The sequence below is a fragment of the Xiphophorus couchianus genome, chromosome 13 (assembly GCF_001444195.1).
Source record: "Xiphophorus couchianus chromosome 13, X_couchianus-1.0, whole genome shotgun sequence".
NCBI lineage: Eukaryota > Metazoa > Chordata > Actinopteri > Cyprinodontiformes > Poeciliidae > Xiphophorus > Xiphophorus couchianus.
In genome coordinates, this window is record NC_040240.1 from 5,214,064 (window position 1) to 5,240,869 (window position 26,806).

The 26,806-nt window shown below is 41.5% G+C and overlaps 2 protein-coding genes across 12 annotated transcripts in view; one reads left to right on the forward strand and one right to left on the reverse strand.

The window, feature by feature from the left end:
* The window catches only part of LOC114155298 (triple functional domain protein), an 82,667-nt gene extending 68,151 nt beyond the window's left edge, over positions 1-14,516 (forward strand). For 4 of the 8 annotated variants that reach the window (XM_028035103.1, XM_028035109.1, XM_028035107.1 and 1 more), the window contains 23 exons: positions 45-215; positions 3,363-3,458; positions 4,406-4,554; positions 4,629-4,695; positions 4,780-4,883; positions 4,967-5,036; positions 5,118-5,207; positions 5,298-5,390; positions 5,553-5,603; positions 5,693-5,770; positions 6,648-6,839; positions 6,916-7,096; positions 7,184-7,399; positions 7,494-7,978; positions 8,564-8,811; positions 9,632-9,773; positions 9,853-9,880; positions 9,967-10,129; positions 10,522-10,643; positions 10,727-10,805; positions 11,480-11,680; positions 11,778-11,916; positions 12,157-14,516. In XM_028035103.1, coding sequence (XP_027890904.1) covers positions 45-215; positions 3,363-3,458; positions 4,406-4,554; positions 4,629-4,695; positions 4,780-4,883; positions 4,967-5,036; positions 5,118-5,207; positions 5,298-5,390; positions 5,553-5,603; positions 5,693-5,770; positions 6,648-6,839; positions 6,916-7,096; positions 7,184-7,399; positions 7,494-7,978; positions 8,564-8,811; positions 9,632-9,773; positions 9,853-9,880; positions 9,967-10,129; positions 10,522-10,643; positions 10,727-10,805; positions 11,480-11,680; positions 11,778-11,916; positions 12,157-12,714 — 3,723 coding nt within the window. In that variant the 3' untranslated portion in view covers positions 12,715-14,516. The remainder of the gene's footprint in view (positions 1-44; positions 216-3,362; positions 3,459-4,405; positions 4,555-4,628; positions 4,696-4,779; positions 4,884-4,966; positions 5,037-5,117; positions 5,208-5,297; positions 5,391-5,552; positions 5,604-5,692; positions 5,771-6,647; positions 6,840-6,915; positions 7,097-7,183; positions 7,400-7,493; positions 7,979-8,563; positions 8,812-9,631; positions 9,774-9,852; positions 9,881-9,966; positions 10,130-10,521; positions 10,644-10,726; positions 10,806-11,479; positions 11,681-11,777; positions 11,917-12,156) is intronic. The other 4 variants (XM_028035104.1, XM_028035105.1, XM_028035106.1 and 1 more) reach the window with 4 other exon arrangements.
* Positions 14,517-16,231: 1,715 nt separating this feature from the next.
* The window catches only part of LOC114155305 (growth factor receptor-bound protein 10-like), a 54,599-nt gene continuing 44,024 nt past the window's right edge, over positions 16,232-26,806 (reverse strand). For all 4 annotated transcript variants that reach the window (XM_028035131.1, XM_028035129.1, XM_028035132.1 and 1 more), the window contains 6 exons: positions 25,679-25,795; positions 24,547-24,613; positions 24,368-24,455; positions 24,036-24,129; positions 19,356-23,090; positions 16,232-16,768 (listed from right to left, as the gene is read on the reverse strand). In XM_028035131.1, coding sequence (XP_027890932.1) covers positions 22,944-23,090; positions 24,036-24,129; positions 24,368-24,455; positions 24,547-24,613; positions 25,679-25,795 — 513 coding nt within the window. In that variant the 3' untranslated portion in view covers positions 16,232-16,768; positions 19,356-22,943. The remainder of the gene's footprint in view (positions 16,769-19,355; positions 23,091-24,035; positions 24,130-24,367; positions 24,456-24,546; positions 24,614-25,678; positions 25,796-26,806) is intronic.

Consider the following 26,806-nt stretch of genomic DNA (forward strand, 5'->3'; position numbering starts at 1 on the left):
TAAGCAACATAATCTCACCACCGCCATTCTTGCGTGCACCTCAGAGGGTTCGTAACGAGGGCCTGTCGAGCGGCACGCTGTCCAAGTCCAGTTCGTCAGGCATGCAGAGCTGCGGAGAGGAGGAAGGAGAGGAGGGGGCCGACTCGGTTCCTCTGCCCCCGCCCATGGCCATCCAGCAGCACAGCCTGCTGCAGCCGGACTCGCAGGATGACAAGGTGAGGACAAGGAGACTCGGCCAAATCACCCAGGAGAGGAAGCTGGGATTAAGATCTGACCTGCTTCATATCAGATTGGGATTTTCAGATTTTTGTAAAACATAGTGACACATACAGTATGTGCATTATTATGTGCACAGCTGCTCATTTCCTGTGACCAGTCAGCGGTTCTGATACTAGACATCATTTAGCTGTGGATTTAAATAGTCATCCCAGAAAGCTGTCAAATGTGACTTTTTCTTTTTGTATTATTTGCAATGAAACATAAAAGTAATTGCCTTACTTGTCCCATGTAAGGAAAAACTCTGTTTTATAGAATGAAATGCTTTAGTTACGTTTACAGTGCCTAGTGAAACTGCAACAAATGACAACTTGAATGTTTGTTTCGTTGGGATTCCATGTGACAGACCAACATAAAACTGACAAGTAGAAGAAAACAATAAAACAGAAATGTGACAAACAAAAGGGGGAGTTTATATTCAGCTGATGCCTCTAAATAAAATCCAGTGCAACCAGTTTCCTGCAGGAGTTTGCTGATATGTAAACATAAGTTACAATAGTTCTATAAAGAAATCAGAGGTTTTTAGAGAGCATCAGTGAACAGCTTCATGGAAACCAAAGCAGACTTCCACATTTAGCTAATGTTGACTATATCAAGAATTACTTTTATTATTTCTTTTAGTTTGTGTCTCAGATAGTTGGCAGTTTTAAGTTTTCATATGAAAAATCTGAATTTTTTTGACTGCATGAGCATTACTATTTGATTCCTAAAATGGTTTAAAATGTCTTACATTTCAGATATTTAAAACGTTTACACTCAGTTCTTTCTAAACTATTCACATCTCTTGAATTTGTTTTTGGTCACGTTACGACCATAAGCCAAGTATTTTATTGAGTTTTCATGCCATAGACCGACAGAAAGAGAGGCATCACAGTAAAGTTTTTATTTTTATTTTTCACAAATAAAATGTTAGAGTTGTCTCGTATCTGTGTTTAGCTAAGCTGAGTAAATCCCTAATGACCACTGTATATTATCTCTGGTTGTGTTTATTATTATTATTTTGCATTCTGCTCCAGTCTCAGGTCGTTTGTCTCCAACCATGTTGCTGTCAGCTCCCCCACATCATGATACTGCCAGAATCATGTCATTGTAGTCGGGGTGTTTTCAGGATGATGTCCAGTTAGTTTTTCTCTTCATGTGACGTTTTGCATCATTCCAGATCAGCTTGTTTATTTGAATTTTCTCTTTCCAAAGTGCTGCTTTGTCTTGGTCTATCACATAAAACCCAAATGGCAAATATTAAACTTTAGGTTTATAAAATGACAAAGCAGAGTTACACCAGATGTAACTCTGTAATATTCTGTACTTTTGGTCCATTGTTTTAAACATTTTTTTTTTTTTTTATGAACTTAAGCTGAGTCCATCTTTCGCTAAGACGTCTGATCTGTTTATCTCATTTCCCTTAAAATGTCATTTTCTGACGGAAATAAATCAAACCTTCATGTCATGCTGAGCATTTTTCTCTTCCTATTCTGCCCTGTCTTTTTTAAAAACAAAGTGTTACATTTTAGGCAGCAAAAGACTAAAGCAGATACTCTTCTGACACTAATTTGTGTTTCTCTTTTGTTTTGTTTCCTGGTTGTATTGTTTGCTGTTTGCCATGGCGTAGCATTACCTTGATTTATGTCCTGTCTTTGCTTTGTCTCAGTTTCCATATCTCTCCATCTGAAAGCCTTGCTCTTCCCCTTCTGTCTCCTCCCTCAGTCTGATTCTTTATTCCTACTTTTTTCCTGCTCCTTCCACTTTAAAATGCCCTTTCTAAAGCCTGTTCTTTTTGAGGGAAATGACTTTAAGCTTCTTAACTTCTTTGTTTGTTTTTTTAAACCACTCTGGTTAACTTTTGTACTTTAACAAACTCATAACATTCCTGAATTCCTTTAGTTCTTTTATTTCCTTGCTTGTTTGTTGTTGTTTTTTTTTTACTGTAACTCTACGGTGAGCTGGTTAGGACAAACTGTAAATAAATAGAGAGAGGACACATGTAGCTCCTAACTCTGAGTGGAGGGGGCAGCGTGGAGGTTTTTTTATTTTTCCCCTTCAGCGGTCAGTTCAGAGTCGAGGGATGCACTGCCTTATTTCTGCCAGCTTTACAATGCCTTGAGCATGCTCGACTTGCACTTGAATGCAGCGTATTTGTGCATGCTTTAAGAAGCCGCAGCAAGGGACAGCAGACGCTTAGGAAGGAACGAGCGGCTCGTAGGAAAGCGGGTCAGGTCACCCCCCCACCCCCCGTCAGCCTCCTCTCTAACAATCTGAATAAAAGCCACGCTGAAATGAAGATTCAAACCCCCCTCCTGGTCCCACCTCCTGTCATCCCACCCGACCAATCACAGCTTCCCGTCCGTCACCCTCCCTCCTCCCCTGCTCGTCCTCATTCCCGCTCTTCTTACCTTATGTGCGTTACCTCATTACCCATGCAAGTAATTGGCATCTCTAAATGCTGGCGAGGCCAGAAGGGCGCACATCACAGAAAGGGTGAGAGTCTCCTGAACTATATCTGCACAAACACATCCATGAAACCTCTTTCATCCTCGCTGACGGCATTCTCTCCTCCATAACAGGAACACGACAGAAAACCTCTCTTTGCATTCAGATTGCACTTTTTTTTTCTCCCCACATTCTTTCTATCAAACCTTGAATGATTTTTTTTTTCCTCCTTCCACATTTCTTTTATCCTTCCGCCTCATGTTTTCCCTTCTCCATTTAGTTTTCTGAATTTCACATAAGTTTCCTTTGTTTTGTTTTTTTTTGTTGTTTTTTTTTTACTTTAGTTTTAAATGTAACTCCTTGGAAACTTGGAGTTTCACCAATTAGAGGAACCTCCTCAGATTATATCACTGAATTTTTTTTTTTTTTACTAAACCTGGAAAAAAAAAACATTCACAAAAGACAACTAATATGCATTCAAGTCATTAAAAACTGACCTTTGACCACTAGATGGAAGGCATTTTCTTTGCTGTCCATTAATGGATTTCTCTAAATTGAGAATTAGGATAAAAATCAAGAACTACTGAACGAACCCCAGCACACGGGCTGCCATGTTCTCACGGCTGTTCTGCTTGCCTCCCCTCTCTGTGGCTGCTCAGACGTCGTCCCGTCTGTCCGTCCGTCCGTCCAGTTCGGAGACGCCCAGTGCCGCCGAGTTGGTGAGCGCCATCGAGGAGTTGGTCAAAAGCAAGATGGTAGGAGACAGACACACACCGTGTGTGTGCGTGTGCCGACATTCACAAAAGCAGCTTCGTGGTCATGAGTTTAGGCGCAGCGTCCTCCACAGTTATTGACATCCTTCATACAGATATCTGAAAAGCAGTAATCTCACACTGAAAATGTAAAAACCTGTCTCTCATTTATTCAGTGTGGATACATTTTTACAATAAAAATCACCTGCCCTGTTTTTGATGCTTCAACAATTTCCATAAAACAAAAGTGATAGAAACCGTTTGTTCTTACATTTAATTGATCGATCTATATCTAGTCCTCTGTCTCTCTACACTTCTCTCTCTTTCTTTAGTTTTTTCTTTATTTCCATGTCTCTCTCTGTTTCTTCTGGACTTTTCAAACTTTTTAGTGTTACGTTATCACAATGAAACTAATTCATTACAAGTCTTTTCACCAGGGATGCACTGATATGAACATTTTGGCCAGTCATTATCCAACCCTAATATTGCTATTATGGCTGATAACCAATATTTACCAATTTTTATATATATATCCACTAAACCTTTGACCATCATGCTGACGTTGCTTCTTTATTTGCAGTTAAATCCCGTGCTGAATCACGATCACTGTCACATGACCAAACAAATACCACATGACCAAACTCGTCCTCCAGAAACAACAAGATGGAGATAAATATCGCTTGTTAACATCAAATCAATTTTATTTATTAGATACCGATTTGTTAAAAAAACATCTGCCGATACCGATGTTAGTGCCGATATATTGTGCATCCCTATTTTTTTCCATGCCTTCATCAGCAGCTGCTATGAAAGGAACTTGATTAACATCAGTGCTCATCATTTGAAAAATCCTGTAAAATAAATGTATATTTTAGAACTATAACCAGTTGAAATGACTCCAGCTGACCTGTATTTGCTTTTTTCTCCCCCGTTGTTGCGTGTGGACGCAGGCTCTGGAGGACAGACCCAGCTCTCTGTCTGTAGAGCAGGGCGACAGCAGCTCTCCCTCCTTCAACCCCTCCGATAACTCCCTCCTGTCCTCCTCCTCGCCTGGGGAAGAGATGGATGAGCGCAGGGCCAGCATCGTCAAGAAAAGACAGTAAGTGTGCTGCTGTCTAACACAAACACACGCTGACTTCTCTCTTCAGCTGAATCATCTTGTTGTTGTTTTAGCTACGTTCTGCTGGAGCTGCTAGAAACCGAGCGAGATTACGTCCGGGATCTGGCTCTTGTTGTCGAAGTGAGCGCGCTACGTTTCTTTGTTTTCCTTTATGCCGTGTATTCAAGCTTATACATATTTTTTTCTTTTGTCTCCATAAATAAGGGCTACATGAGCAGGATGAAGGAGGAGGGCGTTCCCGATGATATGAGAGGGAAGGATAAAATCGTGTTTGGAAACATCCATCAAATCTACGACTGGCACAAAGAGTACGACAAATGCTAGAATACAAATTTCCTTGTGTTCAGTCGACAACTAAATAACTAAATGTTTCTCTTTCCCTTCCACTCAGTTTCTTCCTCAGGGAGTTGGAGAAATGCTTAGAAGACCCTGACAGACTGGGACTACTGTTTCTCAAACAGGTTTGTCATTTTTACATTTTTTTCTAGATTAAAACTTTGTGTTTGGGGAATTCTGAAGTCTTCTGCTTGGTGTTTTCACAGGAACGCAGATTAAATATGTACGTAGTGTACTGTCAGAACAAGCCCAAGTCGGAGCACATCGTGTCAGAGTACATCGACACCTACTTTGAGGTAAATGGTGATTTAGCTAGAGGCATCAGATTTAGACAGCTTTCAAACTCTGAGAACTCAGTTTTTGTTTGTTTTTCTTTTAAAATGAAGGATCTGAAGCAGAGGTTGGGGCACCGGCTGCAGATCACAGACCTTCTCATTAAACCTGTTCAAAGGATCATGAAATACCAGCTGCTGCTCAAGGTTAGTCCTTACTGACCCAGCAGAGGGCGCCGAAACCTCTACTCTGCTTAGATTCACTTAAAAAACACATTCATCTCTGACTTCGCTGATTGTGTTTTCCAAAGTCAAACATTACCAATGTTTTTGTCTTTTGCTGTAACATATTTGCTTTGGCTGATTTAGGATTTCCTCAAACACTCTAAAAAGGCTGGACTGGAGTGTCCAGATATAGAGGCAAGTGACTGAAAGCTTCTGCTTGAACACTTAATTTAAAAGACAATCTTTGCTTTTCTAAAAACATTTTTCATTTCCACCTCTTACAGAAAGCAGTGGAGGTCATGTGCATCGTGCCAAAAAGGTGCAACGACATGATGAATGTTGGTCGGCTTCAAGGATTTGATGTAGGGAAAATTTTATTACACAACATTGCCTCCCAAAAGTTTCTTTTGGGCTTTTTCCACAAACCTCAGTATATTTTATTGGAATGTTATGTGAGAGACCTGCATAAAGTGGGAAAAGGAAACGGTTTGCAGCATATGTGCACACAGAAAAAAAATCTGTGAAAGGGGGTTGAATGTGAATGTACACTAGATTTAGTAGATTTATTCCTTAAAAACCCTGTATTGTTTTCTTTCCTCTTCACAATTATTCATCATATGGATACAAACAATTATTTGATTTATGATTAATTGACGATTAATGGTTTATTAGGTTAAAATTAGTTCCAATCGATACACTGTGGGCTCAGATCTTCTGTCAGTGTTGTAGTTTGACCGCCATCCAGCAGAAGGCGCCATCTTGAATGTTGCCGGTTGATACAGAAACAAAGATGGCGGGGGCATAAAGAACTGGAAAGAGAAACAATCCATTGTCTTTTATTTCTCTCTTTAGCAAGTTAAGAGGTTCCTGTTTTGTTATATTTTATGAATATGTCCGAGGTTAATAATGTGATACAACCTCAATATTCTATTTATTGAGTCAGTATTTCATACAAAATTATGTTGAAGTTTAATTATGATTTTTGTTATTTATTTAAATTGAGCATTTTCCAAAAAATGTAGCCCTTCTTAACAATCCTGGTTGTTAAGAAAATGGCCGTTTATGCATCCCTAATTAAATGCTTTTTGTTGGTTTATCACATAAAATTCCAATAAAATAAAATAAAGGATTGGTGAAATGTGAAAAAGCTCAATGGGACAGTGCCTTAACTGATTTATACTGAATTCTGCATTGTGAAATGCTTCTACTAAAAGATTTTTCCCGTTTCTTTGTCTCCAGGGGAAGATTATAGCTCAGGGTCGCTTGTTGCTGCAGGACACGTTCATGGTGTCCGACCCAGACGGCGGCCCGCACGGCAGGATGAAGGAGAGGAGGGTGTTCCTGTTCGAGCAGCTGGTTATCTTCAGCGAGCCTCTGGACAAAAAGAAAGGTTTCTCTCTGCCAGGCTTCCTCTACAAACACAGCATCAAGGTGAGAACACTACAAAGTTGCCTGATTGATTTGTTGTGGCACAGATGTTGAGTCCCTGACCCTTTTGGCTATCCAGGTCAGCTGTTTGGGTCTGGAGGAGAGCGAGGAAGGTGATCCCTGTAAGTTTATTCTCACTTCTCGGTCAACCAACGGGACGCTGGAGTCCTTGGTGCTTCACTCCTCCCATCCCGGGGTGTGTGAAGTCTGGACCCTTCAGATCAGCCAGATACTGGAGAGCCAACGCAATTTCCTCAATGGTGAGCCTTCGGACAGACGCACAGAACCTGGTGTTTGGTGGCGGAGCTGTTTTTGTACATGGCTGTCTTTCTTGCACCGTCTCACAGCTCTGACTTCGCCAATAGAGTATCAGAGGAATCATGTCGGGGCCGGCGTGGGAGCTCAGGGCGGAGGTGTTGTTGGTGTGTCACCCACCAGCTCCGCCCCATCAGGACCGCAGAGCGTCTCCCGGCGGCCCTCCAAGATCCCCCAACCCTCTCGTCTGCCCCAGCCCCTCCGTCACCTCGCCGGGACCGACGCGGAGGGCCCCAACAAGATGTTAGGTACGGAACGTCGCCCCCTTGCTCGGCCAGCTTTGTTTTCACGGCACATTGAAGGTTGTGACTGAGGTGTGAGTTTTGCTCGGTTGTGATCCAGGTTTGTCCCCTCGTCCCGTCCCTGCTACCCCGCTTCCTCCAGGGGGCAGTCCGCAGGGCAAGCGTCCCTTGCAGACCGCAGAAGACCAGACACACACGCAGACCCTCACACCCGCCAACACTGTAACCCCTATTCCTCGTGCAACAGTGGGGCCTCTGCCCTCCACGCCAACCTCCAAACCACGGCCCGGAGCCGTGTCGCCAATCGCCCCAACTCCGGCTGCGACCGCCTTTGGAAAGGACGCTCTTCCTCCTCCCCCTCCCAGCCCGGGGCAGAAGACCGGATCTGGATTTTGGAGCTCTATGCCGGCCTCTCCAGCCAGCAGGTCTGGCTCGTTCACCTTCCCAGGAGAGGCGGCAGAGACCCCGGCCCGTCAGCCGGGGGTTCAGGCCCACAGACACTCCACGCACAGCAAAGAGGCTGACCGCATGAGCACATGCTCATCTGCAAGCGAGCAGTCCATCCAGTCCACCCAGAGCAACGGGGTAAGACCTATAGCTGCGACCCACGGCTGATTCCACTAACACAGAGGCCAAGGGAAGCCTGGTGTTTCCCGCTGCTGCCAGCAGTACTAATCTGTTCCCCACTAAGCATCTCTGACAATCTTCTTCACTCTTCAGCATCACGCTCTGTAGCTTTAGATCATTTCTCAAGACAAATTCCCTTTAAAGGTTTCAACCGCCGTGCTTTTGTCCTCACTCTTCCTAAGAGAGACTCTGCACTTGGGCTTTTTGTTTCCTGACTTTTTTAACTTTACCAAAGCTCAAACTAACAACCTTCCTTCCTCTTGGCTGTCTCTCACCAGCTACTGTCTTCATGGTGTGTGACTGCACTGACTTTACCTGCAACTAACCTCTGACGTTTGTGGTTCCTCCACAAATATACTCAGATCCTTTCATTCAACCTAACGCTTTTCGTCTCATCTTTGCCCGGAGCTGCAAATACGACTGCAGAGGAAATCGTCTTACTGCAACTCTTTTAGTCACAGGAAAACAACAAACCTTGTACAAAGCCTGGTTTCATTAAATTCACTGTGATTTCTCACCCCCTGTCTCCTCCCTGTTGCACAGAGTGAAAGTAGCAGCAGCAGTAGCGTATCCACCATGTTGGTGACCCAGGACTACATGGCTGTGAAGGAGGATGAGATCAGCGTCAGTCAGGGCGAAGTGGTCCAGATCTTGGCCAGCAACCAGCAGAACATGTTCCTGGTGTTCAGGGCGGCTACGGAGCAGGGCCCCGCCGCCGAGGGCTGGATCCCCGGATTTGTGCTGGGACACACCTCCGCCATCGTCCCTGACTCCTCCGACGGGCCAATCAGGTAAGAGATTGGTTCACCATTCCTTAGGGTTCAGTCGTACTGCATTTGGTAGGGCTTCCTCCAGAAAACTTGCTAATCTCAGTGTCAGTGGCGTTAGGGTAGTCTGCCAGCACCACCATGTCTTTTACTAACATTGCGTTACCATGTTTTTGTGTTAAGGAGGCAGTATTATGGAAAATCGACTTCTTGGAGCTTTACATCATGTTTAAATATTATTACCTCATCAAAATATACCTGCAGTGTTGATTTGATTCTTTCATGCATGATTGAGAAATTCTTCAGTCTCCCTGGTGAAAAGGCTGGTGAAAACTCTGCGAAAGGGTTAATACATGAGTGATGTTGTGATGACTTCGTGAAGGCGGAGTTTCATAAAGAGCAGGAGTTTTTAAAGAAACAGAGGCCCAATTTCAAGAAGTTAAAACAACTGAGAATAACATAATCACTTGATAGTGCTATAAAACGCCACTATAAACCTAGACAATACATAATAGTCCCTTTAAAAAGTGCTGACAGAAAATTTTACAATTGTGTTGTTAGAAGAAATTACTGACGAGTGTTAAAAAAGGCAAACACACAAAAAACAATTAAAATAAATATTACCCCTAGTTCAATGCATCAGCTGTAAGCATAGCTTATTCCGTCTTTGCTATCACTGTTGTGTTTAAAAAATCCTTTTTAAAATAAATAATGCTTACTCCAGTAAAGCCTGGCAGCCCACCAGGCTTATTATACACTGGGGGAAGCCCACCATTCAGTACACGAGTTTCCAACAGACATGGGGTCTTTTTGTTCTTGACCTTTGACACTTGCCTCATTGCAGCAGGAAGTCTTCATCTTGGCACACGTCTCTGCGAATACGAAAGAAGTCTGAGAAGAAAGACAAGGAGGTGAAGAAGGAGACCAAGCTGGAAAACGGTTACAGGAAGTCCAGAGATGCAATGGCCAATAAAGTTTCTGTAAAGGTGACTTCCTGATTCATTGAGCAATCAGTGTAGGGTTGAGTTGTCTTTCTTTGTCTGACTCCGCCCTTTGTGTTCACAGCTTCTAAATCCCAACTACATCTATGATGGTAAATATTGACTTGGAGTTTAGAATAAATTGATTCAGGCGGCTGTAACCTGTTTATTAATTAAAGCTTTTATTTTTTTAAACCAGCCCCCCCAGACTTCCTGGTGCCCCTGAGTGACGTGACATGTGACAACGGCGAGAGCGTCACCCTACGGTGTAAGGTTTGCGGTCGACCCCGCGCCACCGTCACCTGGAGAGGACCAAACGAGAGCAACCTCACCAACAACGGACACTTCACCATCGCCTACAAGTACGGAAACAACACAGCCTCGCACAAGTCTTCATACCTCATTCACAACTTTAAAGTATTTTATTACGATTTTAAAAATACAAAACAGTTGCATTATTGTGAACTGGACGGGAATTGAGAAATCATTTTAAGCCTTTTTGTATTAAGCCCCCTTTACTTCAAATGCACGTCACTATTTGGAAAATAATAAAAATTTAGAAAACATTTGTGATTTTTTTCCCCGATTATTCACCACTTTATAATATCTGCCAAAATACATTAAAGTTTGTGAATTTTAAGAGAACGTGGCGTTCAAGCCGTATGAATGTGTTGCAGGCTCAGATTTCAGTCAATCAGATGCAGGAAGTCGGTTCTTTGGGAGCCTTGCTGTAAAAATACATTTGTCATTTTAGCGATGCTGGTGAAGCCACGCTCCGGATAATCGGCGCCGCCGCAGAGGACGACGGCGTTTACACGTGCGTGGCGACCAACGAGCTGGGCAGCGTGACGTCCTCAGCGAGCCTCAGAGTGTTGGGTGAGAGCGTAAAGCCATGACAGCGACCGCCGGGTGTGTGACGGGTGTGGTGTGTGATGCAGGTGTGTGTCTTTTGCTTTCAGCCGTGTCCACTGATGGACTCAGAGTGAGCTGGAAGGACAACTTTGAGTCCCAGTACACTGAGGTGGCTGAACTGGGGAGGTAAGAGACCCGGCATCATTTCACTGCAAATCTGTGTTTTGGCTTTTTCCTAAAAATACTCTGTTAGAACAGAAGCTCCCAAACTTTTCCATTCTACTTTCTCCAAAGAGCATTAACCTCGGTTCAGGAACGCTTTCCTACAAAATACGTAACGAAATATCAACTTTTCGAATGTTTTCTATTCATTATTCAAAAGTTATTACATTCATTTAGCATAAATGCTGAATCCGACCGTCTGATTTCTATGGCCATGAGTTGATATATTTTCATAAAATACAGTTTTTCATCACAATCCCCTCTTTTGATTATAAGAAAATGGGATTAATCTGCAATATTACATATCAAATTTTGTTTTATTCTCTCAGTTCTTATGTTTTTTTCTCCATGTCTTGCTGGCTGTTGTAGCTTGAGGAGCAAAAATTAATTTCACTTTCAGCCAATCAGAATTAACAGTGAAATTAATTATTTTAACTTATATTTCATTAAAAAACAAACAAACAAGAAAACGGATTAAAAAACCAGCTCTAGATTGTTTTTTTTTATTTTTGCATTTCTTTTTCTCATCTCCCCTCCATCTTTCTGAGGCGCCCCACAGCGCCCCCCGGCGGCCCCAGTTTGAAAAACACAGCTTTAGAGGACTTTTGAATTGAACTGTGTGCGTTTCCTGTCTGCAGGGGGCGCTTCTCTGTCGTCAAACGCTGCGATCACCGGGGCTCCAAACGGACGGTGGCCGTCAAACACGTCAACAAGAAGCTGATGAAGAGAGACCAGGTGACTCAGGAGCTCAACCTGCTTCAGAGACTGCAGCATCCGCACATAGTGAGCCTGGTGGACACGTTTGAAACCCCCAGCAGCTACGCTATCGTCCTGGAGATGTGAGTGCCGTATACACAGAGGGAGAAAAAAACCCAGTTTTTATTTGGAGTTGATTCTTCAATCTTTTGAATCTATTAATGATTTTTCGGACTTCAGGGCTGATCAGGGTCGTCTGCTGGACTACATAGTGAGCTGGGGGAACCTGACGGAGGAGAAGGTGGCCTCCTACCTGCAAAGTGTTTTAGAAGCTTTACACTACTTGCACAACTGCAGAATAGTGCATCTGGACGTAAAAGTAAGTTTCTTAGCAGATTTAGTGACTCTGCTTAACATCCTAGTGTATCCATCCCTCATGAACGTTTCCTCCTTTCAAATCCAGCTCCACCTTTTCTTTAATCATAGCTGGAAGTCTTTTCTGGAAATGTATCATAATAAATGATAAATTTATCATTTCCCACCCTTTGCCCTGGCAGATAAAGTCTGTGAAGAATGAATTTACTGTTCACAATGTGGCGCTCTTCTTCTCTTGCTCCAGCCTGAGAACCTGCTGGTCGCCCACAACGCCAGCGCCCAGCCCGTGGTCAAACTCACCGACTTCGGAGATGCGGTCCAACTCAACAGCGCCCACTACGTCCACCCTCTGCTGGGCAGCCCCGAGTTCGCCTCCCCGGAGCTGGTCCTGGGGGAGCCCGTGTCGCTGACCTCCGACCTGTGGAGCCTGGGTGTGGTGACCTACGTGCTGCTGAGCGGCGCCTCGCCGTTCCTGGACGAGAGTGCCGAGGAAACGTGCCTCAACATCTGCAGGCTGGACTTCAGCTTCCCCAGGGATTACTTCCACGGCGTCAGCCAGGCCGCCAGAGACTTCGTCCGCCTGCTGCTACGGACTGACCCGGGCCGGAGGCCGCCGGCGGGGCTGTGCCTCCAGGAACCGTGGCTGCAGGCCCCGCCGGGGGACGGGCGGGGCCGCGGAGAGGGATGCCTGGACACGGCGCGCCTCATCTCCTTCATAGACAGGAGGAAGCACCAGACGGACGCACGGCCCATCGGAGGAGTCCGGAGCTTCATCCAGAGCCGCCTTCAGTCTCGGATCTGAACGCCGCGGGCGCAGCAGGAAGCATCCCCAGATTTCCCAGAGTTCTCGCTGATCTTATCCTCCTTCACAACCCAGAATCCCCTGTGGTACCACTGGTAGTTCAGTCTGGAGCTACGGAGCCCCAGAGAACATCACCAACCTGACAGAACGGATGCCCTCGTCTACTGCTGCTTGCTGAGATTTTCTAGTTTTAAACAAACAAACAAACAAAAAATTTTTTTAAAAAGGATGAATAGAATCATTAATATAGTAACTTATTTTCCTTGGTGGGAGTCAAAGCTGATTTGGAGGAGCTGTCTGAACAAGCCTCGACGGGAAAAAAAAGTCGCCAAGGACCGGCACGGACGTTTTGTTTATTCTTTTACACTAAAGCTATACCTGACACTTTGCAGAAGCAGCTCTATCTTATAGAAATGATATATTTAAGAAAAACACACAAAAGTACCATCCGTTTGTTTTAAAGTAAAAATAAATAAATAATAAAATGTTGAAAGTTGGCTGTACTACTTCAGACGTTCTGCTTATTAAACCCATCATCATGAGATGCCATGTTGACCATGTTGCGTGCGCCGCCGCCACCGCACCGTCCAAACCCCCAGAAGGAATGGCGCCCCCTGCAGAACAAAAGCTGCGCTGCGCAGACAGCGACATGTTTAAGCCTTACCTTGTAAATAGACTTCTGCCTTCTTCCCTCTCACATTCATGACGGACTCCTGCTTTCAGGACGCGGGGCCGTCGGAGCCTCGGCGACGGCTGTGGGTCGCCAGGGAAACCAAGCGAATGTGGGAAGCCCCCGGAGGAGAAATTTTTCTTTTTCTTTTTGTTTTGGTTTCTTTTTGTTGTTGTTTTTTTTCTCTGTAAATGCACTCACCGTACGTTCTGTTTGATTATCATGTGCAATGTTGCGGCTTTAACATTTTATGCAACTATTTATGAAGACATCTGTTGTATCTGTAATAAATCTAGAGAAAAGGATGTACTTGGTACTGCAGGCACTGCTGGTAGTTTGTGTTGTTGGCTGTTCCGACCGCCAGGCCTCACTGGGGTCACGACCTACAATCATGTGGTTCATTTTAAGGATTTCGGTCTGATCAAAACTTAATTTAACACGTTTTGTACTGTATGCCTCTGTAGTATTGGTACACCAAAGTTGCTCTAGCTTTATAGTACTTAGGAAAAAAGTTTTATTGGAGTAAGTTTAGATAATCAATGACCTTTTTTGAAATGATTGTTTACAAGAGTAAAAAAACAAGGAGTGGTGGGAGGGATGCACTCTTAGATTAGTCTCTTTTTCTTTTCCTTTTTAAATAGGCAGGAGGCTTGAGGACAGAAACTAGCTCTTATTATTAACTCAATGAATTAGGAGTTAAATGGTCTTATTTCCTTAATTGTCTTCTTTCTCGCTGCCAAAATGTTTCTTCTATAAATTTCTCGGATAAACTATAAAATCTCCCTGGAAGTTCGCCAGAACATTTCTGGAAATGAAAGTAACAAACTGAGGGTGGGATGAGCCCTCTGTTAGCTTTTTAAAATTATTATTATTTATGTGATATAATTGTGCACATGCCGTTCAAAACAAGGAAACTTGGACTGGATACCTCAGTTTTAGTTTTTCCACCCTTTTTTTTTTTTGTTGCATTTGTTTTTATTTACATGTTTGCAGCCACATTGTGTTTTTTTCTCTTTTTTTTTTTTTTATCTTTGCATGTATATTTCTTTGTACAGCTCATCATAGTCTCCCTTGTAAATATTCTCATTTTGTCATCAGTTATTTGAAAATTAAACATAATGAACAAACATGACCTGCTTTTTAAAAATATGTTGCTGCAACACAACCACTTGCTTCATTTACTTGGGGAAACTCAAAGGAGTGAATAAATAGTAACGTATGATGTGCATTTCTGTACAGCTGCCATTATTTGTGGTGCAAGAAGCTGAAAGCTGCTTCTCCATTTTTGGTTCTGGTTCTGGGGATGCAGAGCAGAACCGGAAGACCTGAGGGGTCTGGAAGGTTGATCCAACAACAACAGGAATGTATTGTGGTGCTAGGCCGTTTTATAAACTAATTTATAAACTAACAGTATTTTAAAGTCTATTCTCTAAGCTACAGGTGTTTGCGTTTGTGTGATCTGCTCCAACTTTCTGGTTTTAGTGAGAAAGCCAGCAGCAGCGTTTTGGATCAGCAGCAGCTTTTTAATACGGTTTTGAATTATTATTCACGTTTTTCAGAAACAAAATTCTTAGTGTTTTTATGAGATGAATTAGAATCAGTTCTGTTCCATTAAAGCCAATGTAGCGTACGTTAACCACAAATGCTCCCATATACATACGGCTATAAGCGTTTGGCGCCGTCTAGTGGTCAGAGTGTGGTACATCAGCTGCAATTACAAGTTCACCCACACACATACAGTATATATGACTGTCTGATCATATGTTGTAGCTGTAAGAACACAGAAAAACAATGAATGACTGAATATCAATACCCAATCATTCTGTTGCTGTACTGTTGTAGTACAGTGTTTGACCAGCAGAGGGAGCTGAAGACCTGAGAAAAGGTAGCTCGCTGCAAAGTATTGTCCCTGGAAGACTGCGAGGCTTCATGTTGCTTGAGCTCACCATCATCTGTGATTTCATTATTCTAACGGGAGAGGAGGATTCATTATTTCTGTTATAGATAGGAATGTCTTATCTGATCGTACAATGTAACACGTGTTACATGGGTAACGTGTTACTTGTGTAATGTCTTACATCGTAATGTGATACAATGTCATGTTACAAAGTTACGTGTTACATTGTAACATGTTACAATGTAGGCTGTTACTATTACACTGTGACGTGTTACATTGTATCATATGTTACACTGTGCTACATTGCAACATGTCCACAGAGACACATGATACAATGTAATGTGTTAAATGTATAACAAAGCAACACGTGTTACACTGTAACGTGTTATGTTGTGTTACAGCAGACGCGCAGAGTTACCAGGTGTTTGCTAATTGCTGCTGGCTAGTCTGAAGGAGATAAATAAGGGAGTTGCACGGGAGGGTTGCTCTTTGAGCCAGAAGGTCGGAAGCTTGGAAACAGCATCTCTGAGAAGGCGGAGTAAAAGTCCAACCAGGCATTTCACACAGCTGGATGGTTGCTATGGGAGATTAAACGATTTCTCAAACATACATGAAAGAATCAAGGCAACACTCCAGGTTTGTTTTTGATTAAGGAATAATATTATGACATGATGTAATTCTCAAAAATTTACAATGCTATGTATTTTTTTGTATTATTCAAAATAACAACACATTATTATTTTTGAATAATACTGACCCCTTTAAAGCCATGTATAATTTGATCCACTATCAAAGGAAATCCCAACAAAATAAAATCTGAGTTTGTGGTTACAGCGTCACAAACGTACAAAAATTGAAAGATTGCGAAGGCACACACTGCGCTCCGATCGGGCCTCCTTCTCACTCGAAGTTGTATGGGAGGAGAGCAACACATAACAGGTTGAGCCATGTTTGGTTTATAGCAATTATGTCTTTTATTCTACTTTCCAATAAACAGAGAATATATCAGTCCCTTATTTGTACAAAAATACCTGAATAGGATACAATGTAGATCCAAGAGTTGCAGAGATAAATATGAAGCAAAGCCATGAGGGGTTTAAAGAACAAAAAAACCCAAAAAAAAAACACGTTTTTTTTTTCTCCTTAATTCCCTGAAATGTTTTATTTTGACTTCAGCTTATGTTGATTTCAACCCAACAATAACACACAGCCAACTCATGACTTTGTTTTTCTCTTCCATTTATTTGCATGAGTCACACAACGGGGACGTGTAGCTGATGCTGACCTGTAAGCTCCAGAAAGGTACGCTTCACGGCACCTCACTGATGGTACGTGAACGCAACGTTTGGACGGCTGCCGGTTAAAGGACTGTTACTGTGTAATAAGAGGCACCTGCTGAGAAATTTAGTCAAGAAGAAACAGGATCTAAGAAGTTAGTTATGCACCTTAAAACATGAGTATATGGATATATAAAAAAAAAAAATCCTCTCGAGCTAAAGCTTATCTTTGAACTACTTGTAGTGAAAAGTGTACAAAAGCTACAACTAAGATCACCATGGAATAAATGGTAATGTGTGTGCTCTCGATGAAACAGCGCCACATACTGATAAGTGGAACATCATAAACATTTATGAGAGATGAGATAAGAGTCGGGGGGGGAATAAAACCTAAATAAAAAAATTAAAAAACGGGGACTTTACAAGATGTGGCTTTAGAGTTGGATACTCTGACAGCCTGTCAGCTTATATGCACTAATGTTCAGAAAATAAAATCCAGTTTGATCACAAAAAAAACCAAAACAATTAACACTGTATATACTGCGGTGCAGATGGCAGACATGTCAGCATACACACAATCAAGTAATCAAAGAAAAAGGACAACATACATCTGCCTTAAATTGACGGTATTACGAGTGAAACCATAACACCCCTCCCCCCACACATAGTGATCTGTGACCTAGGTACAGTGTTAGATCTACTTCTCCATAGCTTCATACACTTTAGAAAACAGCCGACACTTTTAACTTTGTATGTTAAAACACTTGGACTTGTGTAAGGATTACATGGTAGAGCGGCAAGGAGGAGAGGACGGCGTGGGGTTTGCGTTGCTCCTCTCAGACGGCCAATAAAAATCCACAGATGAGCGCTGGGAATGCTGGGAAGCAGTGCTCTGCAAAAGTATTCACACCCCTTTAAACTTTTACTTCTTCTGCCATGATACACCGAGAAATACACGGAGGCAGGCGGTTTGGTCTGAAGAGACTAAAATTTGAATTTTTGGCCTGGATGAAAACGCTGTGCACGTTCAGCCGGTTGCTATAACAGAATGGGTGTTCAAAGTGAGGCCCGAGGGCCATTTGCGGACCGCGATTCCGGAATAAATTAGGACAAAACTACGACTTTTAAATCCAAATCTACTTACAAAAATGTTCGATTCGATACAAAGTTACAATATTTTCCTTCTATCACCATGGTAACTAGGACCACATTTATTCATCTACTGATACTCTAAAGTACACCAAATCTGCTTTTAATTGCTGTATGAAAACTTGGCCAAATACAGCAAGTTTTTCCAAATCAAGACTGACCTCCATGCCGTTTTTATTGCCGAAAACAGACGGGAACGTTTTTCAGTTTTTTTTCTCAATTGAACCCAAAATAATAGGCAAACTGGATTCAAAAACCGTTTCGGATCGCCAAAAAACAAAATTAAATTTTTTGTTCAATGAAAATAGTTCATGCTTAGTTTATTGATGAGAAGGTAAAAAAAAGAAATTACAACATTCTTTGTGCAAATTCTATATTTTTTGGCTCGCTGTTACTTTTGAGCTCACAATTTTGGCCCAGGAAACAAAGAGTTTTGGACATTCTTATGTTACAATGTCCCAGTTAAAGTTCAGAGGTATAATGCACTTGGTTTCCAAAAATACCCAAATAAAAATAAAACATCTGTGATAGTACATTTCAACGTGTGAATACTTTTGCCAGCGCTGTGCTTCCATATAAACTCCTGTCTGCTCTGAATCTTTATCTTCACTTGATCTCAGCCATCTGGCAAGCAGTGCTCCTCTAACATGTCAATAAAAAGATAGCAAGTAGTTTTGGCATTAAAATATGCCAAACAGAAAAATTGTTCTACATGTTTATGAAATGATAGCTTACTGGCTGGACATAGATGGGTGGAGCACAGAGCTACTCAACCGGAATTCGGCGACTGGCGAGTTGTGGATCAGTGACAAAACACAGCATCTATTTATTTTTGGGAAGGTGCCCTCTCTCTCTCTCTCTCTCTCTCTCACACACACACACACACGCGCACTAACTATAACTCTCTTTCGGGAGGCGGAGCAGGAAAGTGTTTTACCTCCTCAAAATCCCCAAAAAAACAAAAACAAAAAAAAGTTGTAATTATGGAAGCCGTCTGATCAAATCTGTCGATGGAAACTTTTGTTCTGTGATTTCTGAGATGAATTACACCAACAGCACAAGTTTTACCGATCCACTTCACGCTTAGCCACACCTTTCTTAGCAACTTCCCGCAGCGTCTTTTTCAGTGTCTTCCATAAATTGTGTAGATAGTAGAAAGCAACAAAAAAAAAACAACAAAAATTTAAAGTGAACTTCTATGAAACTACAGAAGCTTGCTACATTTTATTATGATAGTCTCGTCTTTTCTCTGAGTAATTCACGCCGGTTTTATTTCAATTTGGTTGTTTTGTTTTTTTTCTCAATGACCTCTAGTGTTATTGTTTTGACAGGCTGTGTGATCCTCCGGTGTGTTCAGCCGGTGGACGGTTTGCTCCGAAAATAATGAAAATGTTTTGTAAAAAAGACCTGAACCAGGCCAGAACTTCCTCCAAACGCCCCTCGTCTTATTTTTTTTACATATAAATAAATGATGAAAACTCTCACATTTAGCTTTTCTGCTAAACCAACAAAAAAACTTTTCATGTACTTCTTTATAATAATAGGGGGAAATTGAACTATTTTTGACGGTGATTTTTCAGAAATAAACATATGAACAATTTCAACAATAACGAAAGGCTTTAGTCCTTGAATTTGTGGAGCTTGAAACAATGTTAGGATTTTTTGCTAAATCTGGATAATGTGACCTTTATTGCTTGCATTAAGACCAAGGAGGTTCACCAGAATTGGATTCTTTTTTAAAACATGTCTAGTTAAAGTTTACATGCACAGCAATCTTTCAAATCTTTACTTTATAATATGGACAATTCCAGTGTTCATGAGTAACACACACAGTTCTCTCTACATAAAATTAATATTTTATTAAACCCTTTCACAGATGGATGGATTTCTTTTCATACATCTGCTCTAGATCCTCCTCCTTTAGCTCATCCAACAGGTTGTCTAAAACATTTATGTCTGGAGAATAAGATGACTGCAGGAAAAAGCTTTTTTTCTATTATTCTGGTCTATCATTTAATTTTTATTGAAAAGGTCCAGTTTAATTCAGGATTGATGATGATGAAAAGGAGCAGGCCCACAGCACCACAGATCCTCCATCATACCCAACAGCAGGCAGACTTTCTCCACATTTTCATGCCGGTCCTACTTACAGTTTTTGCTCCGCTACCTCGCCGTTACCATGTTACCATGTACGCTCCTCACTTTTACGTTAAAGATGGCAGAACACAACCTCAGTCAGGATCCCAATGGTTTTAACTTTTTGTTACTCCAACTGTAGATGTGACAAAATCCGGGCAAGTGGTTTCACTGTAGCCGTTTTCGAGCTTGCATAAAGTACGGTGACGGCAAAGGCTGGTTATTACGGAAGTCCAAAAGCGCCCAAATTTCATAAACAATAAATCATTATAATGGTTACTTAAATATGTTACTTTCTTTAACGAATACATGAAAAACACAAAAATAATTTATAAAATCTATAATTTAACAAATACATTAGAACTGTAATGTTTACAATTAGAATACGTTTCCTGCATTATTTTTTGCTATTATTAATCCATTTAAAGGACAGCAGCTCATTTATTTTCAAAGGGAGCCTTACCCATCTAAATAAGTGGGTGGGGCTAACGTTGCTCTCAAGAAGATTATTGGTTTGAAGTTTGTGCAAATAAACCAATCACACATTGTGTGACAAGCCACAGAGACATTTAAAGGGTTTTTTTGTGTCCCGCAACAAATAAACCATGAGAAAACTTAATACTTATATAACTATTTTTAAAACAGATTTCAACTAATTTTACATAAATACCTTATGAATTTAAAAACAATTTGAATGCTATGGGAAACATTCAGAGTTTTTTTTGGCTTAAGGAAAAATAACTTATTGAATGATTTATTTACGACATTTTTTGGCAATTTTGGAAACCAATACCCAACATGTCAGCCTTCAGTCAGGAAAATTTCCAATCTGGGTTAATAGAAATATTGCAGTGCATGTAAACATACCCATTGTCATGTGGGTCCTGTTAGTTTGACGTAATTTAATTTAAAATCTACAAAATCTATAAATTTGTGGCCTAAAGTTCAAGACTCAAGACAAGATAATTGCCTGTATGGTAAATATGAAGCTGTGATCTTTCATCAATAAAAAAAAATGAACATGAGGGATGTGGGTAAAAATTCAGGACACAAAAAAAAAAGAAAATAATAACAAATATAATAATTTTGACAATCAAGATAGCACAAGCACCCAAAAATGTAGCTCTGGGGAAAAAAAAAAATCCTAATTTATATTTTTAAAAAATCAAAACAAAAACGTTAATGCTTTTTCATTAACGTGTCACTTAAATATCAGTTTATAATCTCAGAGTAAAATTCAAGCTTTTGTTCAACTAAAATCTCAAATTATTTTTAATAAATTTACAAGCGCAAACAAAACCAAAAAAACTCCATATTTAGCATACAGCTCTAAAAGTGGCAAAAAAAAAAAAAAAAAAAAAAGCAAGAAAGATCATTTCCCAAAATCTAGCGCTATCTCTCAACATGCTGGTTCACATAGTCACTCCAGATGTCCTGCCACTGCCTTCAAATCGCAAACGTCTCACTGTATGTGCATTTTAAGATCGCTTCTTCAATTTCATACGCATGGCTCATCATTTTCACTTAAGGCAAGTGAAGCTCGGTCGACGGACGACCGGGTTCACATTTCAAGTCATTTGTTCAAATTCCATATTTAAAGTTAAAAAACAAAACGAAACCACAAAAAAAAAAAAAAGTTACGAGAGTGCTTTTGTTGCTTTGTAGGAGGGAACAGTGGTCAGGATCCGAACGGGACAGCTCCAACCACAATCAGAATGATTCAAACGTGCAAGCACTGAACTCGGATTAGACTCAGGAAAACATTCAGAAACAGTTTCACCGACAAATATAACCCTTTAGATTAAAAAAAAAAGAAAAGAAAAACACAAAGAAACGGTAGAAGTTTGGGGGGCTGGACACTTTTCAGGAGTCTATAAAATTAGTATTCCTCCTCCTCTTCCTCAGAGTCTTGAGGAGCTGCAGCTGGTTCAGGAGCACATTCATTAAATCGCAGTGGTGGTGTTGATGATGACGATGCGAGCCACACCAGAGGTTTTAAGACGCTCCTAAGCCTCTCTGATGGGAGCTGCATGATCAACTGGATCTCCGCCTCACACGCCGCCGCCGTCGTCCCGTCGTCGTCCAAGCGGAGCGGGCGGAGACTCGCATGCGCGCGCCTTTTGCAGAAACGGAGCGGAGGAGAAAAAGGAGGCGGCTTCGCTTTAGCCAGAGAGCTGCTGCCTGTCCGCCCAGGAGTGCAAAACTAGTTCTGCATTGAATTGACATGAATAAAAAACAGCATTAAATGACATCAAGTAATTAACTCTACAAGAGAGGCTTGTTACGGCCTTCCTGATTAAACATTCCTCTGTCCTTTTTTTTTTTCTTTTTCTTTTTAGCGAACCCTCGCCATCGCCGCTGCTCTGCTCGTCTCGCCTTCGGGAGCTTCTTCCCTCCGTCCGTCCGTCCATCAGTCTGTCCCAACCGTTGGAGCTTCTGTGGAGGCGACGGGATTGGGGGGTTGCAAAAAACATGTGTGGAGCTGGAGGGGGGTTGTGGATACGTCACTTTCAACCCGCTAATGTGATGAGGAGAGAGGGACGGGGGTGTCAGCTTATCCAGACTGGACTGCACAGGTTGAGAAACTCCTGGATCCGGTTTCAGTCAGAGCCAGCGAGGTTCCCGTCCATCCCTGATAATCAGTGAGGAAGTCAGAGGGTGGCGCTCCCTGCGGGCGCCACAGCTTATCCGGCCTGAAGGGGAGGAGAAGGGGGTTTGGGTTTGGGAGAGCAATTCGTAAGACCCTAAAACACTCCTGCTGTACAACATGTCGCTGTAGTGGTCTTGCGTTTTCACAACTCTTTTTTGGCGCTTGACGAACCTACAGGACCCTCCAGGGAAAACAAAAAAAACAGGGATGTTGCTGGAGCCGGACAAAGCTATCGCCGCGACGCCACAGTCCAAACGGCAGTAAGGAGGAGAAAAACACCACAAACCAGGTGCCGGAGCCGAGTCCGCTCCCAAAAACCCCATGGCCTTCTGCTGTTTCCTTCTCTCTTTCTCCTCAAACCCGCCTAGTCGGTGAGGGAGCAGGCAATGGGGGGAAATCTTCTGATGTGCAAAAAAAGTGGGGGGAGAGCTGTGTCAGGTGGGTGAAGTGTCACAAGGCCACAGCGGTGCAGGGGTGTTTGAGCTTGCAGGGCAGCACTCCTCTGTTGAGCTGGTAGAACTCCACCAGGTGGATCAGGTCCGTGAACTTGGTGGCTCCGTCGTCGAGGCTGAAGAAAACCTGGCCGTCCTCCTCGACCTGCAGGGCAAGGAGCACAGGCGCCGCACGTCAGATTAAAAAAAGTTCTCCACCTGCTGGAGCTTCGATTCGTTTATTCACGCAAGCAACAAACTCAGAATTTGGACGTCCTTGAAATTCATCTTGAAGTGACAAAAACCAAAAACCGCTTTTCAGCTCGAGCAAAAGGAGTTTGAATCTTTCTCATGAATGGTTTTTTTTTTTTGGATCAAATCTTTAGGTAAAAAAAAAAAAAAGCAATATTAGTTTATATATTTTAAGCAGAATAAAATGATCAGAATTATAAGTGGTGGTGATATTTTAAGACTTCATCAATCCTAATAGGTTACCAGTTGGTCAGATCTGTTCTTCACTGTGCTATCAGGGTTGCACCTAAAGCTGCGTCTACGTTACAAATGTGCCCGAAACTCAATATTCCGCTAATGACAAAGAAACACAATTTCACAATTGCTGTTTTCCAATTGTATAAGATACACAATAAAAATTACGTGTGAATACGTTTTTTCACACAGTAAGTCGTTAAAACACACGGTGCGCCATCATCCTCCATCTACTTCCTGTCGCCTTCTTCTTCGTGGTTTGCTCCAGTGGTAACATCCGGTTGCTGATCATGTGAAGCGAAAGAATGTGTTTTGAATTTGGTAAAGCTGAAAAACCAACTCATACTAATGCCAAAACCATGGTGTCAGAATTGGACATCTATTATCAGCTTATGCAGTAAAACGAGTTAAAACGGGGAAAAAGGTTTTTCTGCATCTCCTGTTTTGTTTCCTACAACCTGAAATCTAGGAAGCATCAACGTCACTAATGAAAAACAATATTTTTCATCTTCTGTCATTTTATTTATTTACTTTGTTTTTGCAACTATGTAAAACACCGGGCTGACATTTACGAGTAGCGATGCTGTAGTTTTTATCAGGAGTTTGTTTGCTTTGCTTTACTGACCGGTAGGATCTGGAAGTGCTTGATCTTCTGGTGGTGGCACAAGGTGAGCACGAATGCCTTGGGATTACTCTGACTGTCCCGCAACAGGAACAACCTGACAGGAAAGTGGACAAAAGAAAAAAATTAAAAGCTGGCAAATACTTAAGTTTGAAGTAAAATAGGATTTAAAAACTGACAAATGCTTGATGGAAAAAAAACTTCCTTTTGTTTTGTTTTCAAAACTGATGCTGCCAAGTCAAAGAGAAGAATATTCCCTTGCTTATTTTTTTTTCGTCCCCTTTTTGGTACATTTTATAAAACGTCTTAATTTTATGAACAATCTGTGAACTCACCCATCTACTTGGCCTTGTTGTATAATCATTTTGTGGGCTTCCTCTCTCATGATACGACCGTGGAACCACACCTGTGTCCTATGGATGACTGGGAGGAGAAACAAAAATGTGTGCGACTACAAGGGGTGCTGGGGGAAGGCTGTCAGGGAGACTGGTGTTAGTGGTTTCAGTGGGAGTACCTGTGTTCATAGAGGATGGGTGCAGGGGGCTGGGGCTGCCCAGGACATTCATACGGTGGGTTCTTTTCTGTAAGTAAGAAGAAAAAATCAAATCCCATTAAGTACATAACTAAAGGAGGAATTACTCTTTGGGTTTTTACATGTACATTATCTAATAAACTGGATACTCCGATACAGATATCTGAAGTCAAGTATTGTCCGATACCGATCCAATGTAGAGAAACAGAGCTGAGTTAACGCAAAACTTTTCTTTTTTTTTAAAAAAAAAAAAACCCAGACATAAATGTACTTTATTACAAACTTATTAGGTAACTCTCCACCAGTACAGAACACTTAGATACAACAATAACTTCACAGACTTGTATAAACAACTTTTATTTGTTCAGTTCAGTTCAGTGAGGAGCTTAACAGCCAATGTGAAATAAATAATAAAGAAGCTGAAACTGACAAAAGTGACCTGCATCAAACCTCAACGTTCAAATGGTTCAGAAAGAGCAATGAGGAGTTCCAACTATAATGTAAAATAAATAAAGCATGAAGTCGCTCAGAGAACTAAGCATAGAACTAGACTGAATAGATCGGTCGCAGATACCAGATCTATAATTTCTTCCACTATCAGGACCGATAACGATGCATCTCTAGTTTTAAAGTTTATTACCAAACAGAGCAGATTTAAATGATATACTGTATCATTACAGTAAGTTGAATTTTGAGAGAAGTGGTAGATTACATATGTTTTTTTTCTTCCAAATAAACTTTTCATTCAAAACTTTTGCTTATGTTCATTTTAACCTGCAAACAAACATTTAAATCCAGGATTTCATAAGAAATGCATCAGGTGTTTTTATTTGTCTCTGGTCATGCTATAATGCAAACATTATAGTATTTTCTTTTCCTCCAAGGCTGACGAGGCACTACCTGGTGTAGAAAGTCAAATAAAGTGTAGGAATTACTGAGGCAGAGCGATATTAATCGCTGTCAGAACAAAAAGTCCCGTCTGTGTCAATGAAATCCTCAGCAGAGTGAGGAGGAATACTAGAGGAGACGCGACGAGTAAATCCAAAACACTGACCTCAAGGTAAAATTCAAAAAGGTCAGCTTTTATTGTTTTCTAGGTTATAAACCTGCTTACCCTCCAAGTTTGTCCCTCCTCCAGGGCGGCGCTCTGGGCCTCGACGGGATTGTCGATGACGCGGCCGGTTCTTCCCGAGAAGTCCATGGCAACCAGCGAGTTCTCGGATACGCTCCGCTGTCGGGAGGAAAGGCGGAGAGAGGCGGAGTGCGTGGGGGGAGGGACGCACGAGAAATGGGGTTGAGTTGTAGTGATTGGAGTGGGGGGGAAGACAGAGGGGTAGAAAAAAGGGTTAGAGGTCAAACAAGCCAGACGCAGTCACTGAAGCATGACAAATCCTGTCTGCACACAGACCCACTTTAGTCAATCCACAAATGCTCCTCTGAGGAAAAGCACAAGCCCAGATTTCTGACCATACGGCTTAAATCGTCCACGTTCCCTTTGAACCTCAGAGGAAAGGCTTTTCTAATAATCAGAGACCTCTTTTTTTAAAAAAGAACAAAAAATTTATTCTGAAACTAAAGCTTTTTCTTAACATGAAATATGTTTTGATTATATTTTGTGCTGACGAGAAAAAGCTCTAGAAACTGTGAATCAAACTAAATGTCAAAAATTGCAACATTTATAACCAACTTTTTAAACTTTTTAAAATATTTTATAGGGTTTTCATGTAACAAACACAAACTGGGGCGTACCCGCTTGTATGTCTGTCGTAATGAGCAATATATCAATTAATGGCATGATAAATTAAAACAAGCTCAATAATTTCCATTTGCATAATTTATTGTTTTCCTCTTATTTCTCTTCCCACCAAAAAAAGCCTGGATGATGAAAGTCTTCAGTCTGGTGCTTTGATCTTAACTATCCATTTTGTTTACAGAGTCGTAAACATTGATTTTATTTGTTGTTTCCGTTTTTATTTAGTTTATTTATTTTGGCAACTTTTGCATTAAATCAATACTTTTTATAGGTTTTTGTCTCATTTCCCATCAGAAACAAATTTTTGCAACATTTTTTAACACCTTTTGTTTTACTAACTTCCACTGTTGGTGCACTTCTGTTACCTGCAGTTTTTTACAGTTCCGCAGTTGTTTTTTATGTTTAATACAAATGCACATGATGTAGATTTTTTTAGGGGGGAATCCCTTTCTAATAACTGCACAGCAGTTTTTGTTATAATCTTGTACA